At 40.2% G+C, this 13,109-nt stretch overlaps 1 protein-coding gene across 1 annotated transcript; it reads right to left on the reverse strand.

The window, feature by feature from the left end:
* Positions 1 to 226: 226 nt before the first annotated feature.
* On the reverse strand, positions 227 to 3,291 carry LOC146577458 (uncharacterized). Its single transcript, XM_085254532.1, has 7 exons — positions 3,188 to 3,291; positions 2,998 to 3,091; positions 2,302 to 2,656; positions 2,087 to 2,206; positions 1,921 to 2,012; positions 723 to 837; positions 227 to 360 (listed from the first exon to the last, which is right to left on the reverse strand). Exons 1-7 carry the CDS (start codon positions 3,289 to 3,291, stop codon positions 227 to 229), a joined length of 1,014 nt encoding a protein of 337 aa, XP_085110658.1.
* Positions 3,292 to 13,109: the final 9,818 nt, after the last annotated feature.

Genomic DNA, 13,109 nt, shown 5'->3' on the forward strand with positions numbered 1-13,109 from the left:
CCAAGCGTTTCTTCTCATCTAAGATGACCTTGTGAATTCTGTGTCGCCTCTTGTTGCTATCTGTAAATAATCATAAAAAGGAACACCTTCACATAATGCATATATTTACATTTTAATCTACACTCATCAATTTGTTTGCTAGAACAAATCACATCCAGCTTAAACAAACCTGGATCTGATTTTATTCTGTTTACAAAGTAGCTGTACAAGCTGTACAAACTGAGCATCAAACGGTCCATTTCAAAGAAACTGTGACACCATTTTGTCTGTAAAGACTTTGTGTTCGCACTCTGATGATGACGACAAGCTCCTCTACTCGTGCCTGCAACGCTCCAAGGCTGCCATCAGTTTGATCCGTTTCTAAGTGAGAGGAATATTAATCAGAACACAGGATGAGTAACAGTCACCAAACTACAGTGGACTCTGTAATCACTGACTTGATGATATTCATTATAAGACATCTGGAGCCTTCATGTGCTGCATTATCATGAGATAACAAGTATGTTGGTGTTCAGCTTTATAAAACCAACTAGTACGACATCACTTCAACCCAGGTCCAATCCAATTTGATCAAACGCAACAACTCTGCCATCAATTCTGCTTTTACAAGGCTTATTTTTCATTGTTTGTTGACACTGTCAGAAAGATCTTAACTCTAAGTTCTTTAATGAGGCCATGGTGGGTCCTGTTGTTATACACGAGTGCATTATATTGAGACTCACCTTCAGCCCATTGCTGCACATCGGCCACCCATTGCTGCAGTGTGTCGTCATCCACACCCAGCTCATTTCTGCTCGCATTCAGGCTCTCCACTTGTTCTCTAAGGATCCTTATGATCTAAGAATACATTAATAAATGTCATTCATATTGACATTTTTATAGTACTGGTGTTTTCCCCCATTACCACCAGTGTTGGTCAAGTTACTTGAAAAAAGTAATCAGTAACTAATTACTGATTACTTCCCCAAAAAAGTAATCCCGTTACTTTACTGATTACTTATTTTCAAAAGTAATTAATTACTTAGTTACTTAGTTACTTTTTAAAAACACGATTTACAACCTGAATAGGTGATAAAGCGATAGATCTTTCACCCCAATTCTACTTTTTCTGCATAATCCATCATACAAAATGTAATCAAATGGAAAAGTCTCTTTTTAAAACTTGTTTTATTAGTTTTAATCTTTTTACTTTATGCATCAAGCAAAAATGTAATTATATGCAACATTCACTGACTGGAAGAAATTTGTTTAATATTTAAGCCTATTTTCTGCACATTCCAGCACATAAATTTATTTTTTTTTGTGTTTACACTCAGTCTTTCAAATAGATGCAAGTAAAACACAGCAGAAAATAAATAAAGTCAAAGACTAGCGGTCCTGTTACTCTATTTTCACCTGTAAAGCAGGAGCAGGGTAGGCGGAGGTTTACCCTGGTGCAGGTGTGCCGCAGCGGTCAGTGGAAGGATATGGCAGCTCTGTGAATTTCCCATTACGTCATAGCGCACTCAGTGCTTGCTTGGAAGTTTAGGGGTTTTTTTCGCTGTAAAAAGAAGTTTTCTTCCCACGCACAACGGACACTGTTTTTGTCACTTTTTATGGAATCAAACTCAAAGTAAGGTCAGTACTTCCACGCTTTAAACGCTGCACGCTCATCCTCTCTCCAGTACTCGATATATGATCCATTGTTGATCTGCACACAGCTGTTGTCACAAACGTCGCCCTTGCTTACGTCACTGTCATGAGACATTCTCGCAAAAAAAAATCACGGTTTTAGTAACGCAGTAACGCAGCGTTCCTACGGGAAAGTAACGGTAATCTAATTACCGTTTTTGCAATAGTAATCCCTTACTTTACTCGTTACTCGAAAAAAGTAACGAGTCTGATTACCACACACATTAAAATGGGAGTTGAAAAAATGACCTTTAGATATCTCTGGCTCAAAGTGCGGCCCAGTTGTTCCACTTTCCTTTTGTTCCAGCCCAAAGCCAGGAGGGTCAGCATGTCTGTTCGCCCTGCATTTCAGTTAGTATACAAATAAGAATGAATGAGCAGGAGACTGAGTGGAATCTCACACACAGACACACACCTGCTTTAGACATGTACTTCGTTGTGATGGCCGCCCTAGACAGGAAACTGTTTACTTGTTCCACCTCTTCTCCAACTGTAGAACCGGCCCCATCCTGAAACACACCTCCCCATTTGATCTATAGAAAGGAGGTCACAATACATGACTGCTGAATTCATTCAACCTTATAACAAAATGCCTTAAACTTATCCAAGACTACAAGCTGTAGTATAGCTCGCACATCCAAGTGTGAGCTTTAGCATGCATGACGGAGAGAAAAGGACGCATTGACAAGAGGTTCCTCAGCTCAGGGCACTGCTGAGCCACGTTGGTTAAATATGGGAAATATTTACAGGCCACATCGGAGCAAAGGAACATAATATGTCCTGGGACGCCAGCTGCAGACTTCCTCTGGAGAAAAAGGGGGTAAGCAAAGATCTCCCCTCGAAACATGTTCAATGCAGCCAGGAGGACTAACAGCAAACAAACAGCTCTTTCCATGCCCTCTTCATCCAACTTCCCAGTGGACTTTTTGGTCGACTCCTTTGCTGCAGTCCAAGATGAAGATCCACACAACCCTTTCCCTGGGACCTAGACACTCAAAGACACGACGTGATTGCGCCCTATCAGGGACAAACTTTTTAACACAAATGCAAAAGAATTAGCTGAATTAGCCTTAAGTCACGTTCACACAACACCTCATAAAAACCACGTTTTTATTTTTTTTTAAATACACAAGGTGACAAAATGAAGTATGCATTAAGATAAAGTCAAGTAAATAGTATTACAACAACACCAAGAGAGAAACAAAATAAATATCCACCCATCCAAATATGTATCCACACACACACACGTATGAGTATATGGTTATGGCGTTAACGTCATTTTAACAAGATTAACGCTGACAGCACTGATATATATGTGTATCTTACATCATTTGTGTGTCTCTGGATGTATTTCACAAACTCAGCAACTTCCTCATCTTTCTCAATGAAGACACCTTCAAAGTTCCCCTGCTCTGAAGTGCTGAACGAACACAGTGACAGTTGTTTGAAAAGAAACATCAAAATACAATTTTTGTACAAATCCATATTTGATTTATGTCCACAATGCATAACGTACCTTGCATTTGATTGAAAGCGATAAAGCTTGCGGTTTCCATCAACTGACACGGCGAGCATGTCTGGAGTGCAGGCAGGGCAGCTAAAGCATGGCTCCTTGCACATCCTGTCCACCTCACACTTTACAGCACTCCACTCCAAGAAACATTTACTGAAGGCATCAGCTGATATTCTGCCAGTCTTTTAAGTAGAGGACAAACAACAGAATATTCAAGGACAGTCATCATAAACATTGATTTGCATAATTTCCTTAAACTTGACAAATTTAGAAACTCACCCTTCCAAAATGGGCTGTTCGTTCATCCAGCACTTTGACAAATGCCTTAAGTGACATCCCTGGTGCAGCTTCTTAATGTCATAGAAAGACTGAAAGACATCCATTGAAAACAGGGTGCAGAAATTTAAGGTGCCAGGCCAATATCCACCACCCTGGAAGTCCTTAACTGAGGGGGACCACATTAGGTCACAGCTGGTGCAGCTCACCACTGGCAGTGCAAGGTTATAACGGCCTTTAGGAAGGATAAGGAGAAATCCAGTCATGGCTCAACAAAGACATTCATTTGTTTCATGTTGTGAAGATTTCATGTTGTTTTCAAAATCAAAAATCATCCAAAACCCTGAGGACTGAAAAAAGAAAAAAGAAAATGGTAGGTTGTCTCTGTGTGAGAGATGTTGGCATTATACCCGATATTTTAAAAAAAAGCAATGTGTGGATTTCTTTTACAGACAACATCTGCCATATTGTGGACCGCTCAGAGTCTCCCCCTCCAGCACTGCTAATCCAGACCCCACCGACTCCTCCCCCCTCTCCAGGATGCTCACAGGACTCTGCAGGATCACACCCGTCTGAGAAAACGGAACTCAACATTAAACTCGCAACCTTCCACCTGCTGTCGATGGCACTGAATGAGTATGTGCAGGAGATATGTTATGGATGCCAATCCGGTCACCCCAGCCAGTTACAACACAGTTGCCTGTTTGAGCTGCCTGTGTTTTTCTTCGAGACCTACTATGATGAGGTGATGGAAAAGCTCCGGACGCCCCGATTCATCCCGGCCATCCGTCGGTTTGTATGCTCAGTGTCAGTGAGGCTAAAGCACAAATCATCAGCACTGCAGAGCGTCTTCTGTGTGAACTGAGATCAGTGCCGCACATTGTTTGCACCACTGATGAGAATGTCGGATACCTGCTAAATACCAATCATCACACCCGCGGAGTTAAATCAGCGCTGCTCCACATGATTGGAAACTACTGGTCTGGGAGACACAAGATTTAATGTACATCTGTTATAAAAACCTTACTGTGCACTACACAGAAAATTTAATAAAAACGTATGCTAACACTTTTTTCTGGTCATTTGTATTTGTGTTTGGTCAAAGTGATTATGGAAAACACGCTGAGAAAAATATATCACAACCCTGCACACCCAGGGGGTTTAGGAAGTGTAAAGAAGCTCCGTATCGCTGTCAGTGAGGCAACAGGCTTAAAGCCGTCATTACCTGACGTGGAGCGTTTTTAAAAGGAGATGACACATATACTCTTCATAAACCTGCAAGGATAGAGGATACAGAAATATAATGATAATGTTAGGTACTTATTGACATGTATAGATGTGTTTTTTAAGTATGCATGGGTTAGGTGCCTTGAAACCAAGACAGGACAGGCTGTTGCTGAGGCTTTTGGTGATATTCTGAGAGAGGGCCGTGTGCCTGAAAAACTCCAAACAGATTTAGGGAAGGAATTTTATAATAAACATTTAAAAAACTAATGGAGCAGCATAACATCACACATTTTTCAACCTTTAGTGAAATGAAATCATGTGTGGTAGAGCGTTTTAACCGCACCTTAAAGGGGAAAATGTGGAAATACTTAACATCAGTTAACTCGCCAAGATATGTTAATGTGATCCAAGATCTTGTACAGTCCTATAACATGTCTTATCACAGCTCTATCAAAATGACCCCCACCGAGGTGTGCAAAGCTAATGAGAAAGCAGTCTTTAACACCCTGTACAAAATGAAACCCCAAAAACCGGTGACTTTTAAATTTAATGTGGGCGATACAGAGAAAATATCTAAACTACGAGGCATATTCTGAAAGGGTTACCATCAGACCTACACAGACGAGTACTTTACCATAAAGGAGCGTTTAGGAAGAGACCCTCCCGTATACAAACTAGAGGATCTCACAGGAGCTGCAGTGAAAGGTGTATTTTATGAACCTGAGATACAGCAGGTGACTATTGACAAAAACAAAAGGTTTAAAATAGAGAAATAACTTGGCAGGAAAAAAGAGGACCGAAAAAAGTTAGCGCTGGTCAAATGGCTCGGTTGGCCTTCTCATTTGAATTCATGGATCCCTGAAAAAGACATCGTTGAAGTGTGATTAACAGAGACGCCGCAGCTCTGCATACTTTCATTCTGCACTAGACAAAGACTGAGGAAGGAAGGAAGGAATGGATAAAACGAACAACAACAACGCAGGCTTTTATGTGAGCCTCTTCTCCAATGCTTCAGCACATGTTTATCCAGGCAATAAGAAATCTAATTTTAGAACAAAGCTAGCAAAACCTATTGTTTTAAATGAACCGTATGAGGTCGGTGTTATAGAATTTCAATACCCAAGACTATGGTTGTCTTTTCCACAATCAGATTTGCGAGTGGAAATTTATGATCCAGTCAAAGATGGAGCATTGTCCATAACCGTGATTGAGCTGTCTGTGGGGCATTATGCATCTGTGGCGCAGATAATAAAACATTAAAACATAACACCGACATTAAAACACAATACAGTGAAGTTAGTAACTATGTTAGTGTTATGGGCCCTAGGGGCACAGTTCTCACATTTAGAGGGAGACTGGCAGGAATCTTAGGATTCAAATCAGAAGACCCGTTTGTACTTCATTGTAAAAACACATACGCACCACATCCTGCAGACATATACGGCGGAAAATAGAACATTTTTATTTATGCAGATATCGTTGATTACCAGCTTGTGGGTGACGCCCATGCGCGGCTATTACGAGCAATAAATATAACAGACGATGACCGTCGGGTAGCCGTTCTTCAATTTGACAGCCCACACTACACACCAGTCTTGAAATCCTTAATCGATGACATAGAAATTGATTTGAAAGACGACCAAAATCAACACATACCCTTTTTATACGGGAAGGTGTTTGTCAAACTCCACTTCCGACCCATAAGACACCATTTTTAAAAAATAAGGATGTCTGTCTACAACACAGATGAAGCAAAATATGTAAGATATTATTTAAATCAGGCTGGTGGAGAATTGAATGGTTATATTGGGACCAGCACGCAATATGGCGCAGGTCTGGGAAGTTTGTTCCGCAGCCTGTTTAGAATTGCTGTACCGTTGTTTAAAAAAGGAGTCAGCATAGTCAAACCCCACCTAAAAACAGCAGCATCAGGCATAGTGTCTGATGTGATATCCAACATAACCAAGCCAACATCTACTGAGCAGGATGGCAACAGCTTGTATGTGTATACACCCAAACCTTCTAAGACCCCTCCCACTGCATGCATGCGTGATACGCCGCCGACTCAAAAGCGTAAAACGACAAAACCTGCCAGTAGGTGACGATAGGAGGTCGTCATTAACACTGTCAATTGCTTGATACCAAAGTACAGATTGTGAAAGAAGCTCATCAATGTCAAAATGCCCTTCAGAAGGTGTGGCATCAATATCACCAATTTCATCAAACCATTCTGTAGAGGATGGTGTGTGACTGCATTCACCGCGGTCATCACCCACATTATCAGCATTGCAACATGAGAATTAACAGCACCGTTACTTCGCATAAATTTTCAGTTAAAATTTTAAATAATTAAAACAAAAATACGCGGCACTAGATTGATTGACAATGGTCTACAGCAATCAGAACGCACAACACAATGTGCTGTTAAAGAAAAAAAAATCAGTGAAACAGCAAGTCTGCGAAAGGTGAACCGCGTTACAGTGAGGGACCACTGTACAATAATTTCCAGTAGCACTGCTGGTATATGAAATGGTGAGTTTTGAGGTTGTCTTCAAACAAATGCATTGTACTAGAAAAGGGTGTTTGAAGGATTAAAAATGTAAAAAGTAATGACTATTTTATATTTATGAAAAAACTTTATGCAGAAAAAGTAGCAAAGAAACAAAAACATAACACATGGACACTTTTGGCCACGAACAAGCTGAAGGGATGGTGATTTTTTTCAATGAACCCAGATTGTTAAAAAAAACACTTAGACTCAAATTTATTTATCAGCAGCATCAATAGTAACAAAAATACAATTTAGTTTTCGCTGTCAAAGTCGATTTAACTGAAGTGACGTGTTTCCGGTCGCAGTATGGCGCTCCCCTGTGGCTGCAGCCAGATGCTCATGTACCATCAATGTGGATTGTCAAACAGCTCTGCATAGCTGGAGTTGAATTTGGTGATAGCAGGTTTACAAACAAAGTGATCAGTTATATTTTGATAAATGAAATTTGCCCTAATCCGGTTAAAAGAAATTTTATCCTTAAAGAATTTGAGACCATGGAGGTTAAGGCGATAAGAAAAAAGTATATTTCACTTCCTCTTTCCCCTAAAGTAAAAGAGGTTCACTTTAAAATCATTAATGAGGTTTATCCAACCAATGAATTCTTAAGACGGAAATTAAACTTAGATGTGAACGCCTGCACATTTTGTGAAAATGATATTGAAAGTCTGGATCACTTGTTTTTCTACTGTGAATCAGTGCACTCCTTCTGGACTGACATGTGGAGCTGGCTACAGTCCAGGAGAATTCAGTTACCACATTTGACGGTGACAGTAATAAAGTTTGGAATACTTGCTGAGAATGCAGATTTTGACCTGTTGATTAGGACGTTTTTGTTAATGGGAAATCTTTTTTATTCAGAAATGCAGATACTTTAAAGCTAAACCATGTATAAACAGATGGCTGAATGACTTTAAACTCTGGGCTAAATCAGTGAAACTTGTGAATAACAAGAAAGCTCATAAACTTGTTGTTTTATTTAAAGAGTTTAATCTATGTTAAAAAAGAAACCTCCCTAATTTATGATCTTGACTGCCCTTTTTTGTTCATGTTATTTTTTGCCTTTGGTTCAAATCCTTCAACGACTGTTCTTTCTTTTTGTGCTAGCTCTTTTCGCTTTGTGTTTATTTTTTTTATTTTTTTGTTTGTTTTTTCTTCCTTTTCTTTCTTGCTATAATGCTCAACTGAGGATGTTACATTTTCGGATTAATGATGGTGCCTTGTATGTTATACTGTTGTTTGTAAATAAAGTTCCTTAAAAAAATAAATTAAAAAAAATGTGGATTGTCAGGACTGAGAGACCTCTTCCCTCAGGGGAGGAAACAAGATGGCGGAGTGTGCAGCAACTTTACTGCAGGCGTCCGAACTTTTTTGGCTTTCTTTTGTCCTGAAACTGTGAATTTATTAAAAGCAATAACCCGTCTCTTGCGCTTTTTGTGCACTTCAACCAGCCACTGAAGAATTAACTATAAACCAGCTTTAAGTTGTAATTTTTCCGGGGTTAATTTTGATACTTGTCCTATGACCACGATGGATCATGACTACAACGTTTCGGTGTTGAGAGAGGCGTGTGACGAGGAGGATATTCAAGATTTGGAGATCACTGACATGACTTCCAATGACTCCAGAATCAACTGGGCTCACACTCCGACGAAAAGCCCTAACCCGAAGAAAGCAAGAGGGGTGCGAGCGCAGCCGCTGGAGGAGGAGGACACCGCCGCAGCTATCTTGCAAGCAGTCAATGTGTTAAAGCATAAGATGGATGAACAGACGGCGTTGCTGCATAAGTTTGAAAAGCGCATTGATATGAACACGGCGGAAATAAGAAAAAATAAAGAGAGTATAGTAGAACTCCAGGAGAAAGTTGGTGAGCTGCAGAAAGAAAACAAATCCCTGCGCAGCTCCTGTGAAAACATGCTCGATATAAGAGGAGATGGAACCTAAGGCTGACTGGTCTTCCTGAGAAAGATGATGAAAACACGAGAGAGTCAGTTATCGGGATTCTCACCAGAGTTGTGCCCTTGTCGGTGGATAAACTGAGAGAGACTGTTGATACTGTTCATCGGCTGGGAAAGAAGGGGAACGCTGCATCTTCCGGGTCCCCGAGAGCCATAATTATCCAGTTTGGCATGAGAACGGTCCGGGACGACGTCTGGAAGAAATCGAGGCATGCGAGGGTTTGCAAGGAGATGAACATCTGCTTCAAGGAAGACTTCTCCAAGGAAGATCGGGAGGCTCGAGTTAAGCTGTGGCCGCTGGTCCAGGACGCCAGGAGTAAGGGAAAGAGAGCGTTTTTGAAGGACGGCTACGCTCTGATTGATAACCAAAGAGTGGACCCGAACTGATTTTCTTTTGTGTGACCTTTTTCACCTCTCAGGTATGCTGCTGTTGATTAAGCCTATTGCTTAGCATGTCATTTAATTAAAAATTTCCTGGTTGTTATGGGTTATTGCACTGAATAGTTGTTTTATACAGGACACGGCTGCTCGTTCCTGCGTGTCTTCTTAAGTTTCTTTTTTTTCCCCCAATACTTTTGTAATAGTGTTATATGTTATCTGTTATTTCTTTGAACGTCAGGGGGCTAAGAAACATTGTGAAGCGTAAGGCTATCTTTCTTTTTTGCAAGGAGCAACAGGCTAACTGTGTCTTTCTACAAGAGACCCATTCGGCAGAGGCAGACACAAAGTTCTGGAAAACACAGTGGGGTGAATCTGTTTTCTTTAGTCATGGTACGTCTCACTCAGCTGGAGTAATGATTTTATTTAATAGGTTTCCGGGAAATGTCATAGACTGTAAAAGTGATTCTGATGGTCATTGGCTGATGATAGTGTCAGAGATTAATGGTTCAAAATACATTCTGCTGTGTGTATATGGTTATACTAATAGAGCTCAGAATAAGAAACTTCTAACCTTCCTTTGCAAACAGTTAGAGCAATGGAAATTGAGCTATCTTGTTGACAAAGTTGTTGTGGGGGGAGACTTTAACTTAGCTCCTGATCCCTCTGTTGATCGTCTTCCATCCGGGACCTCATGCCACAGTTACGATGAAAGTATCCTTAATTTGGTCAACAAAGTTAGTCTCTGTGATGCTTGGAGGCTGAAAAATCCATCTGTATCTCAATTTACTTGGTTTAATTCATCTAATAATGGTCAGTGTTCCAGGATTGATTACTGGTTAGTCTCTAACAATTTGATCAACAACATTTCCAAGTGTGAAATCTCAGCTTCCACTCTAACTGATCACTGTTTGATTTCCTTATTCATTTCATTAACCAAGGTGAAACATCAATCCCTTATTTGGAAATTCAACAACAACCTCCTGCATAATGACAACTTCTGCCTTGAAGTGAGAAATTTAATTGTAGAAATTGTTAAACTAGATATGTCACATGTGAGCAAATGGGAATGGTTTAAATTCCAAGTTAAACAGGTAGCAATTCAAATTAGCAAATCCATTGCTAAACAGAAAAGACAGGAGCAACAAAGCATTATAGAAAGAATTAACAGGCTATGCTGCAAACAGGATTTATCTCTGGACGAACATATACAACTAAACACTTTTCAATCTCAACTAGACAAAATGTTCTTAGAGAAAGCCAATGGTGCCTATGTTCGTTCAAGAGCCCGGTGGATTGAGGAGGGTGAGAAAAACTCTTCCGACTTTTTTAATTTAGAGAAATACAGACAATCAAATAAGAAGATCCAATCACTGAATATCAAGGGGGTTTTGACTGAGGACCATGACAAAATAAACGTGGAAATACTTCATTTTTACAGTAACCTTTACAAGTCAACCTATTCAATGGAGAATGGCACTGTGTTTCTGGAAAGTCTTAGAGGCCTTAATGGGACATTGGATGTGGATGTAAAGGTTTGTATGGAGAGTAAACTTGCAATCGAAGAGCTGGACAAGGCAATCGGACAAATGCCCAGGGGCAAATCACCAGGTATTTATGGGCTAACAGTGGAATTTTACTCCTTTTTCTGGCATGACATTAGATTAACTCTTTACAGTGCTTACTTAGAATGTATCTCATCAACTAATCTTTCACCTACAATGAAACAAGGTCTAATTACTTTAATTCCAAAACCCAACAAAGACAAACTACTTCTGGATAATTGGAGACCCATAACCCTTCTGTGTAATGATTATAAATTACTGGCTCATGTATATGCGAACCGCTTAAATGATTGTTTATCACATTTAGTGGATGAATGTCAGTCGGCGTTTATAAAAGGAAGACATATACACAATCACATTAGATTGATTTTGTCAGGTCCGACGGTGCCCCGACCGGCGACCTGTGTGTGTGTATGTGTGTTTGTTCTCCCCCTCTGTTTTTGTCTCCGTTGTAGTTGTTACGAGGTTGCGTAGCAACGGGAGATGTCCGACCCGGAAGTGCCGCCACTCTGAGCGGTCCCACCTGCAACTGATTCCTCGCCAGCTGCTGCCAATCATCCACCATTGTGACAGAGCTATTTAATGGTGTGGCTGAGTGACAGACAGCGCTGGAGAATTCCACCAAGCCTGGTAGTGACTCGAATTCAGCGAGTGTTAGACAAACGTTTGATAGCGGAGGGAGGCTAACCGCGTCTGTTTGCCTTTTTTCCAGGCTACGAGTGAGATGGAGATACGAGAGGAGAGACGTCACTGTTCATGAAAGTCGTATGGACACACGAGGGGAGCACGGAAGGGACTAAGCACTGTGGATTACTTTGGATTGGCTTCACTGTAAATAAAGACACTGTTCAACCTTAACGAGCGGTCCGCGTCTGGGTTCTCTTACTCACCACCCCCTAACAGATTTTTGATATGCTTGATTATCGCCAGCATATAAAGACTGAAAGCTTAGTGTTGTTTTTGGACTTTTATAAGGCTTTTGACACGGTTGAACATCCCTTCCTGCTTAAAGCCTTGAATTTCCTGGGTTTTGGGGAAAACTTTTGTAATGTGATCAAAATGTTTTACAGTAACATTTCTAGCTCTGTCTCACTTAACCCTGGAATGACACCTAGGTTTGATGTGCAGAGAGGTATCCGTCAGGGATGCCCTATTTCCCCCAAATTGTTCATATTAACCACTCAACTGCTGGCACTTATCACCCAAAAAGACCCTGATTTATATGGTATTAACATCTTTGACAAGGAATTCCAAATAAGCCAGTTTGCTGACGATACTGCACTGTTTTTAAGAGATAAATCCATGGTAGCTAAAGCGCTTAACACTATCTCATTATTCTCCCAGGCGTAAGGACTGTGTCTGAATATTAACAAATGTGAATTGTTACCTATCCACACGTGTTCTGATTCTAATATAGCTTCTATAAGAGTTGAATTGGAAGTTAAATATTTAGGTATGGTGATTTCTAAAAATATGTCCCGAAGAGAAGACAACATCTGCAATCGTATCATCGACATGAAGAAATCCCTTAGTCGTTGGTTAACCAGGGATATCACTATATTTGGTAGAGTCATCCTTTCCAAAGCTGAAGGTATCTCTAAATTAATTTACCCATGTCATTCTCTTTATATTTCTCCCCAAAATATTAGGAAAGCCAACTCAATTATTTTTCAATTCCTATGGAAAAACAAAACCCACTATATTAAGAGATCACAGTTGGTTAAAGACTATGAGAAGGATGGTGTCAGAGCCTTAGACTTTGAATCAATGATCGGAACTTTTAAGATCAACTGGCTCAGAGCTTGCTTATCTCAGTCTGATTCCATGTGGTTTCATATACCCAGATCTTTATTTAAGGAATTAGGAGGAATTGATTTTCTATTAAAATGTGACTTTGAGACTAGTAAAATACCTGTTACACTCTCTAATTTTCACAAACAGATTCTTCATTTTTGGAAAATGGTGTTTACACC

This window comes from Mchenga conophoros, linkage group LG3, assembly GCF_057382185.1.
Source record: "Mchenga conophoros isolate Kocher_MC1m ecotype Shallow Benthic linkage group LG3, M_conophoros_male_GT1.1, whole genome shotgun sequence".
Classification (NCBI taxonomy): Eukaryota; Metazoa; Chordata; class Actinopteri; order Cichliformes; family Cichlidae; genus Mchenga; species Mchenga conophoros.

Excerpts from the sequence above, each read along its gene's own strand:
- LOC146577458 (XM_085254532.1), bottom strand. The coding sequence starts at position 3,291 with ATGTGCAAGGAGCCATGCTTTAGCTGCCCTGCCTGCACTCCAGACATG. Across the intron at positions 838-1,920 it reads TGAGCCAGAGATATCTAAAG|ATCATAAGGATCCTTAGAGA; the intron begins GTCATTTTTTCA and ends ATGTATTCTTAG. Across the intron at positions 361-722 it reads TGTGCAGCAATGGGCTGAAG|AAACGGATCAAACTGATGGC; the intron begins GTGAGTCTCAAT and ends CCTCTCACTTAG.